Source organism: Oppia nitens, unplaced genomic scaffold (genome assembly GCF_028296485.1).
Source record: "Oppia nitens isolate AA-2021 unplaced genomic scaffold, nextdenovo-longstitch-racon4-pilon3 scaffold7_pilon_pilon_pilon, whole genome shotgun sequence".
In the NCBI taxonomy this organism is placed as follows: Eukaryota; Metazoa; Arthropoda; class Arachnida; order Sarcoptiformes; family Oppiidae; genus Oppia; species Oppia nitens.
In genome coordinates, this window is record NW_026533251.1 from 867,669 (window position 1) to 891,225 (window position 23,557).

The window sequence follows — 23,557 nt, forward strand, 5'->3', positions numbered from 1 at the left end:
TTAGTAGTACTAAATGCACTCTAAACATACTTATATATTTATATCTATATAATTATTTTTATTTTTATTTTATTATGTTTATTAGGAGACATTATGCCAGCCGATAAGGACTCATTTTCCGCTATGGTTACTCTTGTAACTGCCACCTATTTAGCCAATACCAATTTGTTGATTAAGTATATATAAGTATAATATGGGTTACAATAATAGATACTACACGTCCTCTAGTCTCGGCGTCTCGAACTCAACTCTCTCTCTCCAGTCACTCAAGTGACTAGGGAACAGAATGCTCGGCACATTTCCCGAGTCGGCGCTCTAATCATACCAATCATATACTACTTATTAGTGACACAACTATATAAACTACTCTCTTATTGGCTATTACTGTCTCAGCCTAGTTAATACGTACCGGTTGTCATTAAACTAGTTATTGCCTTAAAATAATGCAATCAAGGTTTCTAATGCTATAAAGCATATGTAGTATACTGTATGCTATAGTGTTATTTACTAGTTATTATAATATAGTGTCAATTAATACAATAGTAATGTATTAGTATCGTTAGTGCCGCTAATGCTGAAATATACTGCTATGTATTATAATGCTATGCTGTATACACTACTGTGTATTAAAAAGCAATGCTCAATACACCGCTATGTATTATGATGCTATGCTTCGTACCTCACTATATAACTTCATATGTATATGAAGCTTAAAGTTATGAAGCTATGAAGCTTTAAGGCCTCTACTGAGGCTTAATCTCCGTCAAACGTGACAACTTAAACTTCTTATTCAAAATATTTATTTTAATATATAATTTATAAAAATAATATTGTAAATACACATAMAKTAAGTTAAGAAAAAATCRYAAATAAAATATATTTACTAATATAAACAAATKAAATTTATTTGCGTAATTAATTAATTAAAAATCWATACAATTTTATTGATTATWTATAATTGATTTTCTAGATTTTACTATCAAATCAAAATMWAATCAAATAATAATCTAACAATAAGTTTATGGGTTTGATTTTAACACACACTACTTCCACAGTATCACATAATTAAATATATAATAAATGTTTTTTTTAATAAATACACTGTTTTAAAGCACGCGACTAATAAAATTAAATGAATTCCCCAAATGCTGAGCAAAATTTTTATAATAAGTGCTATTAATAATAATAATTAWAAATACTAATAATTAATACGCGCTTAATAGTAATAGTAGTTGTTATTATATGATATTATTACTGGAAACTTTAATATTTCAAAATTTATTTCATTGACTGTTTTAGATATTAATTAGTAAAACGATTAAATTATATTACAGATATTTATAGATTATTTCCATTATTATTGTAMATTAACTTCAAAATAAAATGCTTATCCAATCCATGTTTATAGTCATTTGGCTGATCATTGCCATCATTATATCTATAGATCCCGTATCATATGCCGAGCCATTCATGTAATTATAAAACTATTCAAATAATGTAAAAACAGTAATCTGAATGTCATTTTTTTTTATTTGTTTGTTATACCGGTATTTATATACAGTGGTTGCACTTTTGATTATTTGGACACAGCTTTTATAATAGGAAAAGATAACCTCTATTATGTATTTTTCAATGAAATAGTCTATATTGGCGGCTATAGGGTAAACAATCATCGGGTAAACATACATTCGCGCAACAATATAGTCTATTTATTCACAAACCAAACCTCTGGCCAACTMTTTGTCAGCTCCTATACCAACAATGATGAGGAACCAGTTGTTGAGATTATTGTMGGAGAAAGCAAAGGCATATACAAGAGATCTTTTTGTGAATACAAATTGAWARACAAAAAGTTTGYTTTTCTTTTTTCTGCCAAACATTTAAATGGATCACAATATCCKTATTTAGCAAAACTGACAGAAGTTGATAAAGAGTCGGTCGTATGTTATTTTTGTTGTTGTATTAATTTATATGATTTTATTATTGATTAATCAATTGATGTTTAATATTATTAGAGAATGACATCCGTTCCCTGCACTAGTAGCAGATGGGACTGTCGATTAATGTCCTACAAAGACCACTCCGGCCGACAATTGATCAAACTATATGATAACAACTTTCAATTAAGAGGTGAAACACAATTAGATAAGAKTATCAATACTATGTTAGTGATTAGCAGACAGTTAAGCGACTCCAATGTGCTAACTGTGCAATTGTATCTCATGTTTCAAATTGAAAAAGTCAATGCTTTATATGAGTTGAAGAGCACCGGTGCTAATCTAGTAGTCAATCGTATATCACTGTTTAAAGTAAGCCATAATTAAACAAAATTAAGTTAAACTCTAATTTATTAATTCAATTGTAAGCAAAATGGTCACTGGATTGACTGTCAACCTGATCTGTGTCTTAATGCATACATCAATGCAATTGTTTTAAAAATTATATATTTAGTGGAAATTATTATTGGCATTGGAATGTATTAACTGATGAATTTACTAAATATCAAAATAAGACATTCATTAATTATATCAAACAAGTTAACTATAGAAATATGGAAACGGCTTTTATCGACCCGAGAAATGGTAGACACTGTGCCGTCAGGTTTAATAAAGTAATGAATCTTCAAGACATCGAAAGTGATAATCAAAATTTAGATGATAAACAACCGATTGGACAGGTATTTCCAGGTCATAACTACTCAGTCAATGCTATTATATGYGATCAAATAGACCGATACTGTTATCTTTTTTCGGTAAATAAAACAAAATTAATTTATAATATAAGTAATAATAATAATAATAATATAACTGAATCTATCATTTATTTAGGGAAAAATATTTAAATTRTATAATTTATCTGACAATAAAACTGATAAGTTTGTGCTTAAAGAAAAAGGACAGATGAAACAGTTAGGTCTTCCCAATGATTTAGATACGGCTTTCATTGATGAAAATGGAGACAAGATATACATAAAAGGAAATTATCTATTTTGGAGAGAGTATGGAGTCATACGGAAATTAATTGTCCAAAAATATCTTCGATGTCCTCACAATTACTATGAAAACCTCAAGGTTTCCGAAATCAATTCGTGGCAAAAGTTTAYAAAAGATATCGAAACCTATGAATTGATTGATTTTACTGAACAACACTTTCCATTGATTCCATCAACAGTTGACATCAATGATGATAATGTAAATATCATTGAAACGACTACTCACTTACCAAATAACAACACAATTACAACAAAAAACATTGATTTATCTAATCGCTGGACAATTATAATTGCCTTAATTATTGGTATACAGTATAATAATATTAAATTATTATTAATTTGTTTTTTAATAATATAAACTTAAACTTAAAATTATAATTTATATTTATTATTTTTTTTATAGCCTCTATCTGTGCAATACTAGTGTTTATCTCACTATTGATTTGGTTTATTATCAGACAMCTGTCCACAAGTGATGAAAGCACATTAAAAAGTGAACGACAAAAATATTTGAAACAAAAGTTTGCTAAATTGAAAAACAAAAAACATTAATTCAAATATAAACAGTCATTTAATTTTAGTAATTTTATCATTTATTAAACTTTATTTTAGTTATTTATAAAAAAATATATAATAAATTAATATATAAAGTATATATTATAACTGTTTATTATTTATTAATTTTTATATAAAGTTATATAATGATAATAATTAATTATTTCTTTAGTATATTGAATATGTTGACATAAAATATTTTAAAAACATTTTAACATAAAATAATTAATAATAAAAAATTATATTTTTATTCTTACCGTAATACTATTAATGCAATTTATAATAAAAAAATAATTAATAAAAACATTTTATGACTTATACTTAAAAACAACAACAAAAACATCTTAAATTAAAATCTTTACATTTAAAATAAATATAAATTAAATAATAAAAAATAAGTAATTAAACACTGTTTCCGATTAATAACACAAAACATAGGACAACAGTAAAGCCCGTATACATCGCCAGAAACTGTATGAGTCCGGCCAGTCGTGTGCACCGTTCGCTTTGCAGTAGTGCCAAAAATGTCAAATGAAATGTGGCACCGGTAGATAAGCCCATCATTAGTAGCTCATTGAATGCCGAAATTTTAATCAAACTAGTGATAATGATACCTTTTAAAAAATATAATCAAAAAAAAAATATTATCATATTTTAACTATTGTGAACTAAATTATTAATTATTTACTATTAACTAACCTAACGGAGTAAGAGTAGAAAAAATGAGTTGACATAAAAACATGATATAAGAGTCAAAACAGTGTCGCATAAGTTTTCTCGTTATCATTATTGAGGTTAACAATGTGTAAAACAGTATGACTACCAGTGCCAGCCAACTCCAGTATCCAGATTGAAGGCCAATAGTCACACCATTGGTCAATTGATGCACTGAAACGCTGGATATTATGGCCAAACCGGTCTTCACTTTTAGCCAAACTGTGGACATGTCATTGTCCTCCGGTTTCGGCAACACTATTATGATTGATGAGGGATGTGATGGCCGACACGGTATTTTCAGTCGTCGATTCATTGTACTGGTCTGCTGTTGCTGAGCAAGTGGACAGTCAGGTTTATGGTGGTGCTGTGATTTTGGTGGCAATGATTGCAAACAACTATCAACAGTATCACTGGTAGTGCTATTACTCGACTGATCGCTAGTATTAGTATTAGTGATGGATAAGGTGGTGACCACTTCGTCCTCCAGTTTTTTTCTATAACAGGCCACAAGTGATGGCTCTGTTGACTCGGCGCCGACACTATTAGTGCTTTCGGCTTTATTGACCTGAGTTGAGGCACCATTAGATTTGAGTGCCGGCAAATGAACCAATGAGCTTTTTGTGTGCCAACCATCCCAATCGGTAAATGACTTGTTATAGTAATAGTCAAAACCAACAAAAATTAATTATCGAGTAATTGTTTGTTGAGAATAGTTAGTTAAATGGTGTGTAACACCAGTAATAATGGTATAATGTATGGTATAATAAGTAATAGTCAACTATTTTTTATATCTGAGTTCAACTAATAATATAGGGTATACAGTGTGTTGATTATATTAAATTTTTGTTAATTCAATGTTTTAAACTTTTAAAATTTTTTTCTGTACATAATATTTATAAATACACAATATATATATTATACAAGAAACCAGTTAAGAATGCTAGAAAGCATTTTCAGAAAAAAAACTTGAATAGCATTGAAAACCATTAGTTATAGCGGCTATATAATATATAAAAATTTAAAAACTGGTCAAATATACATTATATAAATATTGTCATGTAGAGTATCAATTGACTCGATATGACAAAATAAACAATTTTAGTCATGTAGAGTATCAATTGACTAGGTATAACAAAATAAATTCAACTTTTGTCATGTAGGGTATCAAATGATTTAGTATAACAAAATAATCATCTATAATTATACTTTTGCCGCTTATACTTATCCTTTATGTTCCCGTAGATATCAAAATTTTAATGAATATTTTTTATTTTTGTTTTTGATCCTTTATTCAAATCTATAATTAAAAATTTTTGTGTACTTTTGCCGCCATTTTAAAAAAATATGCTGAAATATTATATCATATTTTTGATGCTCTTTACAATTCTAAACGTTAAAATTTTTACCTAATTTTTTTACTTTGGCCGCCATTTTCTTTATGTTCCCGAAGAGATATCAAAATTTTACTGCATTTTTTTATTCTTGTTTTTGATGCTTTATTCAAATCTATACTTTAAAAAAAATTTCTTAAAATATTTTTTACTTTGGCCGCCATTTTGTCCATGTTCCCGAGGAGATATCAAAATTTTAATGCAACTTTTCAATACATTATTAGTAGTCCTCTAACCGAATCTGAAGTCAGAATTTCAAAATTCATAAAAAAATTGCTACACACACACACACACACACACAAAAAAGGCTCGTATAGATTTCAGAAAACAAAACTTTTCAAGTTTTTTTTGAAAATCTAATGTAGTTAGCATTAGAGTATACTGGTATTAATTTACTATAGTAAACCATATGTTACTTGAATTAATTTTAAAAATATTAATGAAATATTATACTTCATACAGTATATCATAATTGTATTTAATTATAAATAATTTAAAAATAAAATATTCTTAAAAATAATGTTTAATTTATATGAAACAAAGATACTATAAGATTATAATATTAGACTTCATATAACTTTAAATATACTAATAATGTAAAATAATATGTTTACTTTTATCAATATATTGACTACTTATAAAAAAATTACCATGGTCAATAACTAAGACCTTTAAGATAATTTGGTCCAAAATTCTAAAAATTTACTATCGGGTAACTAAATCCCGATTAAAAGTTGTAATTATAGAAATAATTTAAAGAAAAAACGGGAATAGATTCTTACATAATATACTATTTGAATATATTATTAAAAATCTATTATAATAATTAATTTTGCTATTAAATTGTAGTTTACTTTAGTTAAGTAAATTTAGTGTCAATTATTATGAAACAAGGTTTACAATATATATATAATAGTAATGACTTACTTGTATTAGTTGTTCAATAAAATAGATAACAAAGAAAAAGGCCGTCACTATTAGCTCCACATATGGTAGACCTGTCCTCACAGATACTGAGGATGTAATGGACTCTATATTGGAGGACACACTAGTAGTTTCCGTATTGACTACAAGCACATTGTCCTCATTGACAATAGAGGCGGCGGTCACTTCACTCTTAGTATTAAGACTTGTATTATTACTATTATTATAAACAATATTAAATTGCTTATAAATCATTGGCATTAGCCGTAGAGCTAACAGTGCAAACAGTAGTCCACCGGTAAAAAAGTTCCCTAACTGTATGACAATTGATTCAATAGATCGACAGTTTTTCCGGTGTCGCACACATGTGGTCACTGCCGAAGTGTTGGTGTCGCTAACGTTAAACACATTGTCGGCCCGTCGACGTCGTGACCGCAACTTATGTGCCAATTGTGGCACAAATGAGGTGATGAGTGTCAGACCAAATGTTACAACAATTGATGTCTGAATTTCATGGCTCTCCAAATCCATGTTTATTAATATTGGGATTCAAATATTGTTCAAACATTTAATTTAAAAAAAATATTTTAAGAAAATCACAGTTTTATTAATTAATGTTTTATTTAATTATAGTACTGTCTAAACATTTTTTAAATACGTTAATAATTACTAAAAATAAAATCATAATTTTAATTAATTAATTWATACGGTGATACAAAATTTATTAGATTTTTTATTTTTTGTTTGTTTCATCGATAATACTGTACATATTGTACATAAAATTCAAATATTAAAGCATTCACATACTGTATACATGCATACATACATACATACACTAAAMRCTATRTTTAAGGTTAGGTGTTATGTAATGTTGACTTAATAGTGGGCACACTATTAGTATTGTAATACAGTTTAGAGCAATACACCTGAAAAAGGAGTGCATAATAAACAAAAAAACAAGAATATATATATATTTAATATATATTCAAATAAACAAAAAAAAATTTCTTCATAGGGTTTGAATTATTTAAAATTATTGTCACATAAAAACTACAGTACTTTACTTATAGCCACCGGCAGCTCCTATTGTTTTTTTAATAATCATAAGTTTACTGCCTTTCGGGTACAGGTRTAYAATCAAAAAAAGGCCGGAATTAGTATGTCCTACCAGTTTAGTAGCGGTATGGAAAGGGATGAARTTTTCAATAATGCAAAAAACACCGAAATACCATTTTTTAATTTCTTTATTTTTCGCAAAAAAATCATTGATGCAAAAACAATCATCAATTTTTGCAATTTAAAACAATATAAACAACGACAACAAGACAACTATTTTTTACTACAAATAATAAACAAAAGCATATTATTATTATACCGTATGTTATAAATTACATTTTTGATAATAATAAGTGCATATAATAATAATCGCTTTAAAAAGCTAACTATTTTTAGACTCACTATAGCGTATCATTTGTTGTTTGCAAATAATTTTTCACAACTTTTCAATCACATGTTGTCTCATGTATGCAACACTGGGGGTGGGGGGTTGTCAATATGCATATCCATTGCTATCACCAAATATATATATATATTATAAATATACTGCAATATATGCAATATATTCCTGTATATATAATACATAATATCAAGAAAACACAGATTAAGAGTGAGTAAAGAGTACCGACATATTATATACAGTATATTATTTCAAATATTATATGTCTTCCCCGACAATTGTATTGACAATAACTGATCTTATTATATATCATACTTGACTTACGGCGTGTGGTATCCATAGATGACTAACTATATAACTACTATATAAATATTTTCAGTACTTTGTAAATGATTTTAAATAATAACTTTACTGTATGTGTATATACTATAAAATACAAATATATGATATATGAAGGCATATTACTGTCAAAATTAAAATATATTTATTATATTTTTTAGTTTTAAAAAAACTCATTGTATAAACAATATTCAAATTATTTATAAAAAAAAAAWTTCTGGTTGTTTGTTGAAAGAAACTAATTTATTACGCAATATTAAGTATAATTTGTGTGCAATTATTGTAGGAAACACTACATTATGATATAAATAGTAAATAAACTTTAATTTATCATATTTACTGCAGTATATATATATGCAAATATTGATATTTTAATACAGTTTATAAATAATGTATTCAGTATAAAAATTATTGGTTAATGACATTGAAATTTAGTTTTAARAAACATGCTATATATATACAGCAATTTACAATTTTAATATACAATTATAATATAACTTTAATAAATTTTAAATATTCACAACATAAATCAATACAAAATATTAATTAATAATTATATATTTTAATATATGTGTTAGATAATTAAAAATATATATTTATATTAACTTAAATAATATAGATTTAAGTAATGTAAAATAAATTAATTAAGCTTAATACTATATTTTACTTACTAATTAATAATTAGTAATTATATAYTATTTACTTTACTGTAATTTGACACTATTAAAATAATTATTTAAAAATAAATAATGATGAATATTATTATATGATTAACTATAATAAATTAAAAGTTTACAAAATTGCCATTTTTTAACAAAATATTAATAACAATATTAKAAATAAGCATTTTTTAAACAAATTATATCTATAAWTTTAATTGTAAATCAGATTTATATAAYTATTAAATATAACAATTTTTAACAAAGTYYTMAAAATTGTCGACACTTTTTCAATCTTATTCTTTGTCCTATATTTTTCATTTTATTCAACATTATATAAGTGTTTTCTAATATACTGTCAATTGTTKTTAGCTTTTAAGCAATAATCCCAYTTTMMGAGCACTGGTAGGCATCAAGAAGTCTATCCATCTCATGTATTYSTTGCGAGTGTTYGTATTGATCGGAAAATACAAACAAATAATTTTTTTTTAAATAMATTGTCTCRCAATATGTATTATTTCCGGYTTAAGTAATGACCAAATCGACRATCTATAACTGCGGTACAGTTGTCTGTCCTCACATGTTATCRGTGAAYTCATCGGTGGTCATAGTATGGTCTTTTAGAAACAATAAAACGGTGTACAACTGTATAATGTCTATAAATAAAAATAATTATTAAATATATTAACAATTTATGTAATATATGAAAATACTACTATACAGTGCTAATTGAAGAAATATTATTTATTAGAAAATAAAATTTAATTAAAAATGTCTGTTATTTACAAACTAAATGTTATTTATTTTTTGTTTTTTATTTTATTATTTGGTAAGTTAAGGGTTAACAAACTAAAYTTTATTTTTCAATAAAATAGAAACTTATTTATTATACGATACAACAGTTATAATACTTATTAATTATAATTAATGAAAAGTTATACATAATATGATAATATATATGATAATAGTGATGACAAATGGGGAACAAGATGTCTGGGAACTGATAGACGCGAGTGTGTATGARTACGGACTGGTTATTGATTGTAAACCATTACCCGATAGTCAACGCGATATCGACAACATATGTGCGGCAATTAAAAAGCAAAATAAAAATGATGAACAAAAAGAAATGTATTGTTATTATTATTAATATTATTATTATAGGGTATCTACTATAACGTAAACTAAGCAAATCATTATAATTATTATAATTTATGTTTATAGTCAAGTATAAGTCAAATACTTTATAGTATCTGTTATATCTATATATTTCAAATATTCATACATAAAAACAATTATAGTATCTAGATAATTTTTTTCATAAAACAAATAACTACAATATGTTTTGCATACAGTGCCGCTGCCACCAAATWTTTTGTAGACTATTTYGAGTCGACCAACAATACTGTTGTTAAAAGTTTGCTTTCAAATGAGATAATTGTCGATCTCTATCGAACCTCACTGTCATACTGTCGACTACCCGATCCCATCAAAGTTGGACACACCTAYAATACCAGATTGAAACAGTCGTGTCAATTGCACCGTCAGTTTTTAGATGAACTATTGTCGACTACCAGACATACAAAAGTTGAAAAAATTATTTGGTAATCAAATTATTATTATTTATAAGTTATTTTATTATATTTTCTAMTAAATATTAGAACTTATCACTAATTTGCTAACTTTGTAAAATCAATTTAATTATTGTTTCATTGACAAAAATTTAGTTTGGCAAAATTATATGCTAAAAAATATATACAATTACAATCTAAACAATATGGTACTCAAAAATTTGTGGAAAGTGCTCTGAATGCGTTTGTTAAGATAGCACAGTCAGGTGCCAAACTGGCAATGGTTAAGGAWRTTCAAGGATGTCAACCAAACAAATTGACCACAAATTACTTGACTTCTAAATACAAATCAATTTTAACTGCAATGATCTGGGCTTTCGATGAGGCCTTCCATAAGGTCTCATACTTTAATAGTGACAATGACTAACATCTAATAATTATAATAATTTTGATAATTTCATAATAATTTTTACAATTATCATATAATTAATAAACAATTAAATTTATATAATTTAACTTTAATACATTAAATTTATCATCAAAATAAATATTAATTTGCTTTTTAATAATTACAAATATTTAAAATAAAACTCCAAATCCACCCCCACCCACCCAACCACTTCCTAACCTCACACTCACCCCAAACTAACCTAACTAATTAATAAGTAATAAGTAATAAAACTAACATTTTATATATGAATAACTGCGTAAAGACAATACTTTTTTGCTGGCTGTCTATAATATAGATTTAAGTCCAAACATTAAATAAATATTGAATAATTAAATACAATAAATTTTAATTCAATTAAAAATATTCTTTACATTAATTAATAGCTTTAATATAARTTTAGTGTTCAATGAATAGACTGCATGTCTCGCGAAAGTCAAACTTATTGTTACTTTAAAAAGAATTTTCGTTTTGAGGACAAAGTGTTTGACTAAAAAAAGACCGAAAGTTTTTCTGAAGACATACTTTTTAATACTTTGTTTAAATCTCTTTTGATTATCTGCTAATCCTGTAATCAATACTATCATATAATGCCGACAACGAAAAAACCAATGACGAGATCAACTACTGTGGCGGCGACGGCCGAGACAGTGACCACCGATACCARTGACCTAACAATTCAGTACACAAACGAAGAGATTTCWTCGGCCGAAACGTTGGTCTCTATTATGAACAGTGCCGACGGCGGAGATCTAATCAGTAATGTGATGACCAACGATAAATCCATCTTTGATGAGGTAGTGATTGCCGGCAGAGACAATATGTTGGACAGCTGTGATACCGCTGCGACAGAAACTATCGGTACTGACAACRAATCACTAAATGACMAGAAATAKGACAATTCATTGTCTACGGAAACTCCTGACCCACGAGTACTTCACATCGAGTCTCCACCGAAATACGTGAACATTCAGGCCATTAGTTCAGTCTCTGCTACGCAACAGCCACCGCCGTCGACAAGATTACCGATGATGACCTCTCAGAGCTACGGCGGTTACGGCTACTATCCGATGGATCCGTACAGCTATTTGCCGTACTATTCTATGTATTCTATGTCTGCACCGCCACCGATGCACACTATGGGARCACCGGCACAGACAGTGCACCCGAACTATGGACCGATGCCTCCAATACAGGCCAATACCGCTCCCAATGCTAACAGTCGTCAGTGTCCGTACTGTTTGGCCACAAATTCAGCAAATACTCATAAAATCTAATTATCATATTATTCGTATCGTTATTACTGTAATTATTATTTTTATCTCAATAATTCATATAAAAATTTTATACAGTTTACTTTTCAATGAAACTTTAAATTTCAAACATAATTTAAAATACTCTAAATTATTATTTTTTAAAATATACTRCACTTTATTATTATTATTTTTTTTTAGAAAACAAGTTACCGTATTTATTAATACTGTTAATTTAATTTAATGTATTTAATAAATAAATAATTTAGCAATTTATTTCATACATTGCAATAATAATATTTTATTAATTTTATTATTTTGTTTTATTAACCCATAATACGATCTATCGGTAGATTTAGTTTRTGTTGTATTTTTATGCCTTTCCCTCTGAGTATAGGTTTTGTACCAAAATAGTCGCTCCAAAAGCTGTCRCAAGATTTGGCAAATAAATTATAAATGATATGATCGTGTATTTTGGGATTAATTTCCCTTATCTTAGAYATAGTATTCAATCTTTTTATGCCATTCCCTAATAGTTGTGGCCACTTATCCATAGATGATCCGTAGACTGGATTACTARAATATAACAAAACATAAATAGACATTTAATTTTTAATTGTAAGTAAAATAATAATAATAATTAATAATAATAATACCCATATTTTGCAAAATTAGTCCACATTTTCATGACATCCTCACTAAACATACTGTCACTGGTATTATGTAGGACTACATCRCCGAATACGTACTCGAGTTCCGACGCGTGACARACACCCATTTCAGGCGTACAGCTAAGCACAGGKGCCAACATATGGGACGGATATGTCCATTCATAGAAATAGATAGATCTCTGTGTTGGCGATGAGTGTCGAGCAAATTCACGTGCAAATAAAAAGGTCGGACACGCGATACGCAAGTCACCATAGAAACGCCAAAACGCGTGTTTGAGAGCAGTAGTGTTGGTTGTATTGACACCAATTAAGTAAAAATCAGTTATCCTCTGTGCGTCCAATCGAGGAATGGCTACTTTTTTGACCAAATCAGTAAACTCTTGTTTTGATACTAAAGAATCACTTTTAGGGTAATACATGTGAGCCAATAGTGACCCCTCGTCTTGCATAACACCAGACATTATATCGATCTCTAAAACATTGATAAGYGATTATATATTGATTAATAGYTAAATATAATTGTATCATAACTGTATYGACATACCTGTGCTGTAATTACCAGTTTTGAATGCATTTTGTGCCGAAAGAGGCAGAAACTCTGTGTCGTGAATGGGATAGGGCTGAAGGTTTAAATATTTTGTTAGTTGTTTGGCGTCAACATCTCTAAGACATTGAATCCATTGTTGATCATCGGTACAGTTGAATGTGTTGGCCAATGTCTTGGCCTCACTGAGTGCAGTCTCTTTGGTCAGTTGTCGTTCATCGCGATTGCCAAACACGGCTCCACTTTGTAGTATAGCTCGTCTGAACAAACCGCGCGATAACGGAGACAATACATGTGCAGATACGGACCAACTGCCGGCACTTTCACCGAAAATAGTTATTTGATTGGAATCGCCACCAAATTTATGTATGTTTTGTCGAATCTATTAARAGAATTATAAAAATTWAAAAATTGTTTATTTTCTACTTTCTATTTATATGATTCCTGTAGTTAATAAATACCCATTTTAATCCTAATAGCTGGTCATACAGTCCCATATTTCCAGGTGCCGATTCACTATTACCATATAGCCATCCAAACGGTCCTAATCTATAGTTGACGTACACAACCACCACATCATGAGTGGCCAGTGCTGTGCCGTTATTGAAGAACCAGAATATTGAGCCCACTCTCAGAGAACCTCCRTATATCCAAAACATTACAGGTTTGAGAGCTGTGCTATTATTTTGACTAAAAGGAGGCGCCCATATGTTRAGKGTTAAACAATCCTCATTTTGTTCCAGGGGCATTACAAAATCCCAATTTTGATAGCATGAATATTTAGGATTAGTTGCATCTATAATATCCTATTTAATATATATTTTTAAATAAATAATTATTTTTTTAGTTTGATACTTTTTTCAGATATAGCACTTACTTTAAATGGTTTTTCAATGGGCACAGGTTTACGAAATCGGAGTTCCCCGACGGGTGGTTTTGCATAGGGTATACCCAAAAATTCATTTATRGTTTTGTTTAGCACCTGAACTTTATGACCTCTTAYTGTTCCTATTRTTGTGTTTACATCAATGTTATTTCTACTAAATATAGGGATAACCAGACCAAACACAAATAGGAGCACCGGGATCATTATTATCTTGCTAAATTAATAAATCACAATTTTAATTTACTAAATATTATAATCGTTAAACATTCATAATAATAATAATAATAGGATTTAGTAAATCATATCTAATAATTTAATACATAAAACATAGTTTTTGAATAAACTATAAGTAAAAACGATACGTGACTATAGAGATAATAAAAACTACTCGAAAAAAACTAAAAGTTAAATAAATGTTACTATTTTCGAGTACCAGATTAGAAATAATAATWATTATTATGTTTGTATATWTTTTTTGTCAAACTTCAAGTATTATCATTGAATTTTGTGGATTTATCAAAAACATTTATTTTAAATATATCTCTAAACATAGCATTACGTGTTTTATTGAATTGAACTGATTTATTACCTAGATACATAATAGTTAATAATTAATKATCAATTATCATTAATATAATTAATGTCATTAAATTTTACTAATGTCTCTGCATAKTATTTTAAAGTTATGAATTTCAATATAATCATTTAAAATATAATTATAGTTCATATATTATAKTTTRTTGGTTTTAAAAATATATATAAATTTATATAAATTATTTTTTAGTACATCGAGTTTATCTCAATTAATTTAAGTACACAAAAAATAWACTAACAATAAAAATCATTTATACGATTACAGTGAATGACTTTAAAGTTGTATACGTGATGAAAGGGTTCAAAATTAATTATTTTCCTTAAGAAATTCCCGGGAATTTTTWATATTAAACATCGTAGTTCATATAGTGTGTGATAGTACATAGTTTATAAGATAAATAAATTATTAATCAAATAGCAAATAATTTTAATTAGGTTTATAGTTAATATTAAAAGATTAGCATTAATATATTTCTTAAATAAAATTRTTGAATAGAAATTTATTTATTTTTATGGGTTTTYAAATAATATTATTTTTTGTTTTTATTTATTATTTATTTAATTTTTAATTGCATTAAAGTGTAAGTATTTTGATAAATTAAATTGCATTTGTCAATTTGTCATTTTTTACAGTATAATAAAACTATTGCAAACACACTAAAATATATTTTTTTAAACATTTAAAAACAAAATTTTGGCACAATATATGTCAGATTAATATATATATTATCACTTAATAATTAAAACTTATTTGAATTACATTTATTTTATTTAGTAAAAACTTTTAAAAACAGTATAATGTGTGTACAGTATATGTGATACACAAATGGAGTTAAACGAGCAAATACCGTCCTCTCATTTATACTAGTTGTCCTCTCATTTATATACAAAAATAGTAGTCAATTGGTTAACAATACAGTTTGACCTAAATTTTAGTTTATTGTTTGATTATAAATTGTATTAATATATGTATGTAACAGTAGTAAAATTTAATTAAATTGTTAAACAAAAATAGAATAATATAATGTACAGTATATTTATGTATGTTTTTAATGATATACAATTAGAAATAGTATAAAAGTATTATTTTGTTCAAATAGTACAACTATTTAAACTATTTCTAAAATTATAGCTAAATATATCAATTGTTAACTTAATATATCTTAAATTCATAGAAATGTAAATATCATTTATTTAAAATATTGAATTCATAATAATCATAAAAATAATGTTAACTTAAATGTCTATATATCTGACATATATAAAATAAAACAGCAAAAGTAAAATAATTATTTATAAAAATAWAASWATTTTTTAATTATACAAAAATATGTTTTTTTGATAGAAAAATTAAATATTAATACATTAATGTTATTTTATGACTGATCTGTGTGCAATWTTTTTTGTAACAATTGCTATAACAATATTAGTACACAATTAACTACTTTAATAATTGTAATTATTACTAATGATTTTAAARATATAGTTATTAAAAAATTATAGAAATATTTTATATATAAATGTTGTCAAAACGATTAGTAGAATAATTATAAAATTAATTAATTATAGAACAAACAAAGATATTAATAATAATATTTATTAATTTTTAAAATATAATTTATATTTAACAATTATATAATAAAATATAARCCAAAATATTATTAATATAATTTATTGTAAATTATATCATATAATATTAATTCATGAAACCATAAGATGTTTTCATGAATTAAATGGTTTTGAAAATCTTCTAATTTTATTAATTATAATATCAAAAGTTTGCAATTTGAAAAAAATCATAAATCTAAACAATAATTTTGTAATTTGCTTATATATTAAGTAATTTAATAAATGTGATTTTTTTAATAWTTTACATTTTAGTTATCAGCAGGTAGAAAGTAATCTAACCAAAATCCATCGCATGTTTTTGCAAATAGGTTTTCAATAATATGATCAGGGACCATTGGGTTTATTTCTTTTATTTTGCTTACAGTACCGGTGCTATCGATAAGTCGAGGCCATTGAATTGATGATCCTTTAACTGGATTACTATTAATATAATAAATTAATTTATTTTAAACACATAATAAAAACTTYTTATAATTATTATAAAACATGTGTTTAAACAAAATTACCCAAATTTTGCAAAATTAGTCCATAATTTCATTACATCTTTACTAAACTGTGCATCACTGCTACCCATAAGGACCGGCAATCCAAACACGTGTTCAATTTCGGCCGCGTGACAAACTCCCATCTCTTTAGTGCAGCCCATAAGTGGACCGACAATTTTGGACGGATAGGTCCACTCGAAAAAGTATACGCCCTGTTTGGGCGACACTTTTGCAAATTGTTTGGCAAACAAATACGTGTTGCATGTGATGACGGCATCACCGAAAAACTCCCAAAACGCGTGTTTGATTGAAGTGGCATTTTTGGTGTCGATGCCTGYCGTATAAAATTCWATAACTTTTTKTCTGTCAAACCCGTGAATCGGCATATTTTCGAGAAGATCTTTCATGTCTTCAATAGACTTAATGGCATCGCTTTTATTAAAGTAAATATGAGATAATATCGAGCCTTCGTTTTTCATGACACCAGCCATTAGGTCAATATCTTGGCTATAGTTYCCTGTTTTGAASGCTTGTTGTGCACTCCTGGGAAGGAACTCTGTTTCGAGTACCGGATAAATGTCTAAACCTTTGTAGTTGTTTAGCTCTTTRGCGTCAACTTTGCGCAAACAGTCTAACCATTTGCTATTGCTATCGACGGAACAGTTGAGCGTTTTGGCCATTTGTTTTGCTTCGGCCAAAGCGGTAGTTTTGGTCAGGAGCTCAGCCTTTGCGCCCTCCAGTATGGCTCCACTTTCCATTATAGCTCTTTTAAATAAACCACGAGATAGTGGTGAAAACACRTGAGCTGTTGTAGACCAACTGCCAGCACTTTCACCAAATATTGTGATTTGATTGGCATCGCCACCAAAYACATGGATGTTCTCCCTTACCTATAATTTRGATAATTATRAAATTTATTGTTATATTATAAATAARTAAAAGGTTTACGGTGATTAACATCAAAATACATACCCATTTAAGAGCTGTTAGCTGATCGTGAAAGCCTACATCTCCCGGTGCATTGACTTCATCACCGTATAGAAAACCAAACGGTCCGACCCGATAATTAACAGCTACCAGCACCACATCATATGAGGCTAATACTGAACCGTTATACGATGGCAACGATATTGACCCACTCTTGAGAGCCCCGCCATATATCCAAAACATAACAGGTTTTAGTGCTGACGATACGTTTCCAGTAGCTGCCGGTGACCATACATTTAAAATCAAACAGTCCTCACTGACTTCATTAATTAATGGTTTAAATATATCATCGTATTGATAGCAGGAGGGCCCCAGTTTTGTGCCATCAATTATACCCTATTTAATAATTAACAGAATATCTATATATATAATATTTACGTTCAATAAATAACAAATATATTGAAAAAACCTTTTTGGGTGCTTTTATGGGAACAGTTTTGGCAAATCTTAGCGCACCTATAGGTGGCTCAGCATATGGTATACTCAAAAATTGATTGATACTTGTGTTCAGTGCTTTAACSGTAATTCCCTTAATTATACCCGACGTAGTATTTACCGTTACATCACTGCAAACCAATTGCACAATTAAGGCAAGTAATAAAAATAATTTTTCTAACATTTTWWAAAAATTWATTTATAAATAAATAAAAAAATGTACAAAAATCTATTTGTAAAATATACTTAATAAAAATGTCAATTTTAGTTGAAAATTAAATTTTAGTATATAAAAAACAAATTGTATTACATCTCTTTTTATAACAAAACATTTATCAAATATATTATAACTAATACTTTAAGTTATTTAATCAATTTAACAATTTGTGAACAAAGATTAACAAAATGTCATTTTATTTCTTAAATGTCAGTTTATGTCATAATTTTTGTGTTTTATATTAATTCTATTTTTTTATTTTATAGTCAATAGTTGATATTRTACTACAATATATGGTAAAGCAGTATATTATAAAAATTTGTTAATATTATAGATTATTTTATATTTATACTATAGTATCAATAAGTTAATAAAAATAACAATATATTACATTTTATATATAAGATTACYGGTTATGTTTTTTTTAAATAAATATCTATATAATATATTTTGAAACACAATTATGATATTTTAGTAATAAGTTAAATACAGTATATTTTAAAATGTGCRAATAAATTAACTTAACCATGATAATATATTATTAATAAAGATATATTTAAATTAAAAAGAAATTATGTTATATAATTAAAAATGTATTATAAATATGTATACARTATGTATTAATTGTCTATTTTTAATAATATATTAAATAAAATATTAAATATTTGAAAAATGCATTGTGTCAAATTAATTAAAATAATATAATTATGTATGTAGTATATATTTTTACAACATATATTATATCTAAATCCAACATGATACTTTTATTCAATAATACAATAGACTTAGATGTGACAACTTGTCAATATATTTTTTATATTGATTAGACATATAAATAATATTAAACTATTTATGATATTATTTCATATTTATTAACTGTGAAAAATTACTTATCAATTACTGTGAAATTAATTTTTATAAATAAAATATAACACATATGATAACAACATACTGTATATTATATAAAAGTTATTAATTATTTTATTTTCAATTTTTAGACATTGACTTATATATATAAAAAAAAATTGAGAGCAAACATAATGTTACAAAAATAATACTTTATATTCATAAAAATAGTAAATATTATGAGTATWACTGACATAATTATTTAATAATTAATTTATATAACTTAATAAAGTAATAAAATTATATATAAATTAAATATTTGCCATTTCATTGTTTTTTATCAGACAAACCAAATGGTTAAGAATTAATTTTTTTAAATAAAATACAATAAATATGTTTTATAAACACATAAAATAATCAATTAGTACCCGCATTATAATTAATGTTATAAATATAATTATAAATTTATTATAGTGTATATATTTTATTATTATTATTATTCAAAAATGTGATTTTGAATTTTCACTTGATATTAAATATATACACAAAATGTAATCAAAATTATGTCAATTATTGATATATAGTTTAGTATTTAAACAAAATTAGTATCATTTTATTTTTATATTTTTGTTGTTTACAATTTTTTCTATTAAAAACTACAACTTAATTTACAACACAATGAAASTYATTATATTATTTTTAACATTTTTAATATCTAAGGGTATGACTATTATTTTGTAATTAGATTTTTAAAAAATATTTATTTTTATTGTCCATTTAGCGAGTATTTGACAATAATTTTAAATATCGTTTCATTTATTGATTCATTTAGGTAACAGTGCCCGCAATGGAATTGCACTGTTCAATAATACGGCCAGTGGTATACAGGGAGCCATAACATTGCACTACAATACCGGTTTGGGCTCATATCTTATGGGTCAGCTGAGGAATATTAGCTGTTTGAACGGAACATCGGCCACAAATAATCCAAAACAGGCYTCACTTATCAATTCMTGTATGCTTGGCATCAGTATTAACAATTGGMGRCATATAACAATTGAAGATAATAAGGCGGCGCCGGGCGAACACATATTATTGCCTGACGGACACTCCGATCAATGGGAATGGCGTCAAATGTTATTCAACTTTTCAAACATACGTTTACCAAATATTCGCGAGATTTTTAGTCAACCATTAAATCCATTGCAAAGTATTTTTCCGATGTTTACCACCGAAGAACCGTCTATTCGTGAAACTAACGGCGCCAACAATACATGTGCTAATGTGGGAAACGTATATAATCCTCGACGCAATATAATGTCGGGTCCATTGGGACTGTTATCCCCACCAGGAGTTATGGGTAGGYATTATTAAATCATTTTTTTATATTAACCTAATATCAAATTTTTTTATATACATATATAGGAAATATATTGGTTAGCAATGGAACTGGATCTTTATTGATGGGTCCACTGGAACTATTGACTGCCGGACCTCTAAAACTTTCTGGTAAATCATTGGTAGTTTGGATGGACGCTATGCAGCCTATGATCAATGGCACCWCAGGTATCGGCTTACAGACCGGTCCTAATAATAGGATTCTCGATTGCGCTACTATTCAGCCAATTAATTAAAATAATCATTTTTGGTGTATATTTTAAATTATTTCATTAAACAAAAACTGTATTATTATTAAATATCATATATAATGACATTAATAAAACATTTTCTTGAAAATAATTTTATTTTAATAATTACAGTTTCAATTTTTTAAATAATAAGATATATCAGTATTAAAAAAATACAAATTTTATTAATATTTATTATTATAATTATACTGTAAATACTACTATATAATCATTATTTTTTTGATAAATTTTTTAACTGGGCTTTTCTATATTTTTAGACATGTAATTAGTAGATTGAGTTAATGATTTTATTGTATAGACGACAACTAAAACGATAAAACATAAAAATATTACTTTTTTTATTGTCATTTTGAGAGACATTGAGGAGACAGTTCATGCATACAGACAGTACACACACAAAGAGTTGGCAAAAACCTGCAATGGTTTTCCACATTTATGACTTCACTAAATAGTGAATCACTATATATGTATGTATTGAAAATAAAAAATAATAATAAAACAAAAATCCAGTGCCGGAACAGTTGACTGGTTTTACTTCAATAGCCGGTCCTCTTGAATGAACTACAAGTTTTCAAATACTACACACAACACACATACTTATAATTCAGATGATATACTCTATTACTATAYACTGTATATCTATAGACTATAGCGGAAATAATGGAAACTCTMKTATTAAGTAAAAAACTAGTTTTTTAAATTTGTAATGTTTGCTTATATATAATACATGCTGTTTATATCTTTCAAAATATATTATACATTTTCAAAAAACTATTTTTATGTAATATGTTAGGCAATGAACAAAATTGTATAATCATATCTTAGAAAAATACTTGTTTTATTAAACTGCATTATTATTATTATTATTGAAAGAGTTAAACATATTTTTGTTGCAAATAAGCGAAAATCGATTGAAAGTTAATATATAATAAACAGTATATTTAAACTTTTAGTATAAATAGAAAACATGTATAACTAAAGTGATTTAACCGGGAATTAGGTTACAATTTTTTGTAGTGTTTTTGTTTGTGTGTCAAAAAAAGCCAAAACACATAGTGTTGGCAACCAAACGGCGAAAAAAGTTTTTGTTGAAAAAACATTAGTTTTTATTTTTCATCAATAATATCACTACTCATTTGTGGTATTCATCAAACAATTAGGAAGTACTGTGTATTTGTTTACAGAAAAAAACTTAATAATTTTATTATTAATAAAATTAATTTTTCTATTTTTTTTTAACAAAAAAYTAGTCAAAAAATATTTCAAAAAAATTAAGATGAATATGGATGACGACGACTCATCTATTTTGGACTCACTATTTATAGTGTGTAATATAATTGATATAATTTTTGTCCAACCGGCCATATTTTTGACCAGCGAAACACAACTGTCCATGCTACCATTTTATATTGTATGACAACAATGGATAACTAATTTTATTTTATTTCATTCGACAAAAATGYAACTATAATTTACAAATTTATCATCATATCATAGGTAAATATTTATTTTTTTTATAAATTATATTTTTAACAAATAAATTGTTAATGTTCTAAATCTTAGTTAATTAATTTTATTGTTTAACATTAATTTTCTCATAATTTTTATATATATATATTTTTAAAATTATTATTATATATTTAAATACTTTGTATGTAATTTTTCTATTTTCAGATTACGTAAAATAACATAACATTGAAGGATTTACTGTATAATAATTTATATTAAATATCATATATACATTTTTAATTAAAGATTTGAATAATATGACCATTATAAATTATTTATTACTTTACTTTAAATAAGATAAATGTTTTGATATCTGTAATACAGATTCTGTATAATGTTAATCAAATAAAACTTATTTAATATGTATATACTGTAACTGATTTTTTCTTTTTAATTTTAAAAGCAAAAAACAATATTGAAAACATTAGTTTAGTATTATTAATAACCTTGATATTCATCACATGGTGTTGACATTGTTGCTAAAATTAGGTATGAGTTAGTTAGGACAGTCTCATCAAGAAACATACAAACATTAAATTTATAATATTTAGTGGTTTTTTATTTAAAAAAATTATATTATTAATATTAAAAATATTTAAAAAGATAATTATTCACTTCATAAACATGTATACTGTATTAATCAAATATAATTATTATCCAATTTATAACATTATAAGTACTAAATTATAACATTGTTATATATTATATAAAAAAGTACAAATCAATTTTTATTATATTTATACGATTTTTATTTTATTTGTGTGGGTGTGTTGGGTACACTTTATATGATATTTACAATT

At 26.3% G+C, this 23,557-nt stretch overlaps 6 protein-coding genes across 6 annotated transcripts; 4 read left to right on the top strand and 2 right to left on the bottom strand.

Annotated features, from left to right (window-relative positions):
- Positions 1-1,310: 1,310 nt before the first annotated feature.
- Positions 1,311-4,082, top strand: LOC128963314 (uncharacterized). The gene is made up of 8 exons (XM_054309818.1): positions 1,311-1,472; positions 1,562-1,940; positions 2,016-2,309; positions 2,367-2,429; positions 2,513-2,677; positions 2,877-3,297; positions 3,396-3,513; positions 3,986-4,082. The coding sequence occupies exons 1-8, from the start codon at positions 1,384-1,386 to the stop codon at positions 4,080-4,082; spliced, it is 1,626 nt and encodes a 541-aa protein (XP_054165793.1). The 5' UTR covers positions 1,311-1,383.
- Positions 4,083-9,790: 5,708 nt separating this feature from the next.
- On the top strand, positions 9,791-11,031 carry LOC128963316 (uncharacterized). The gene is made up of 4 exons (XM_054309819.1): positions 9,791-9,862; positions 10,002-10,164; positions 10,389-10,637; positions 10,761-11,031. Exons 1-4 carry the CDS (start codon positions 9,805-9,807, stop codon positions 11,029-11,031), a joined length of 741 nt encoding a protein of 246 aa, XP_054165794.1. The 5' UTR covers positions 9,791-9,804.
- Positions 11,032-11,466: 435 nt separating this feature from the next.
- Positions 11,467-12,584, top strand: LOC128963443 (uncharacterized). The gene is made up of 2 exons (XM_054309948.1): positions 11,467-12,357; positions 12,507-12,584. Exon 1 carries the CDS (start codon positions 11,643-11,645, stop codon positions 12,327-12,329), a length of 687 nt encoding a protein of 228 aa, XP_054165923.1. The 5' UTR covers positions 11,467-11,642; the 3' UTR covers positions 12,330-12,357; positions 12,507-12,584.
- A 9-nt stretch (positions 12,585-12,593) lies between these two features.
- Positions 12,594-14,744, bottom strand: LOC128963440 (cholinesterase 1-like). The gene is made up of 5 exons (XM_054309946.1): positions 14,398-14,744; positions 13,982-14,326; positions 13,521-13,902; positions 12,962-13,448; positions 12,594-12,881 (listed from the first exon to the last, which is right to left on the bottom strand). Exons 1-5 carry the CDS (start codon positions 14,608-14,610, stop codon positions 12,632-12,634), a joined length of 1,677 nt encoding a protein of 558 aa, XP_054165921.1. The 5' UTR covers positions 14,611-14,744; the 3' UTR covers positions 12,594-12,631.
- Positions 14,745-16,844: 2,100 nt separating this feature from the next.
- Positions 16,845-18,819, bottom strand: LOC128963441 (cholinesterase-like). The gene is made up of 4 exons (XM_054309947.1): positions 18,511-18,819; positions 18,087-18,437; positions 17,136-18,004; positions 16,845-17,049 (listed from the first exon to the last, which is right to left on the bottom strand). Exons 1-4 carry the CDS (start codon positions 18,718-18,720, stop codon positions 16,878-16,880), a joined length of 1,602 nt encoding a protein of 533 aa, XP_054165922.1. The 5' UTR covers positions 18,721-18,819; the 3' UTR covers positions 16,845-16,877.
- A 1,458-nt stretch (positions 18,820-20,277) lies between these two features.
- Positions 20,278-21,233, top strand: LOC128963317 (uncharacterized). The gene is made up of 3 exons (XM_054309820.1): positions 20,278-20,320; positions 20,432-20,959; positions 21,025-21,233. Exons 1-3 carry the CDS (start codon positions 20,278-20,280, stop codon positions 21,231-21,233), a joined length of 780 nt encoding a protein of 259 aa, XP_054165795.1.
- Positions 21,234-23,557: the final 2,324 nt, after the last annotated feature.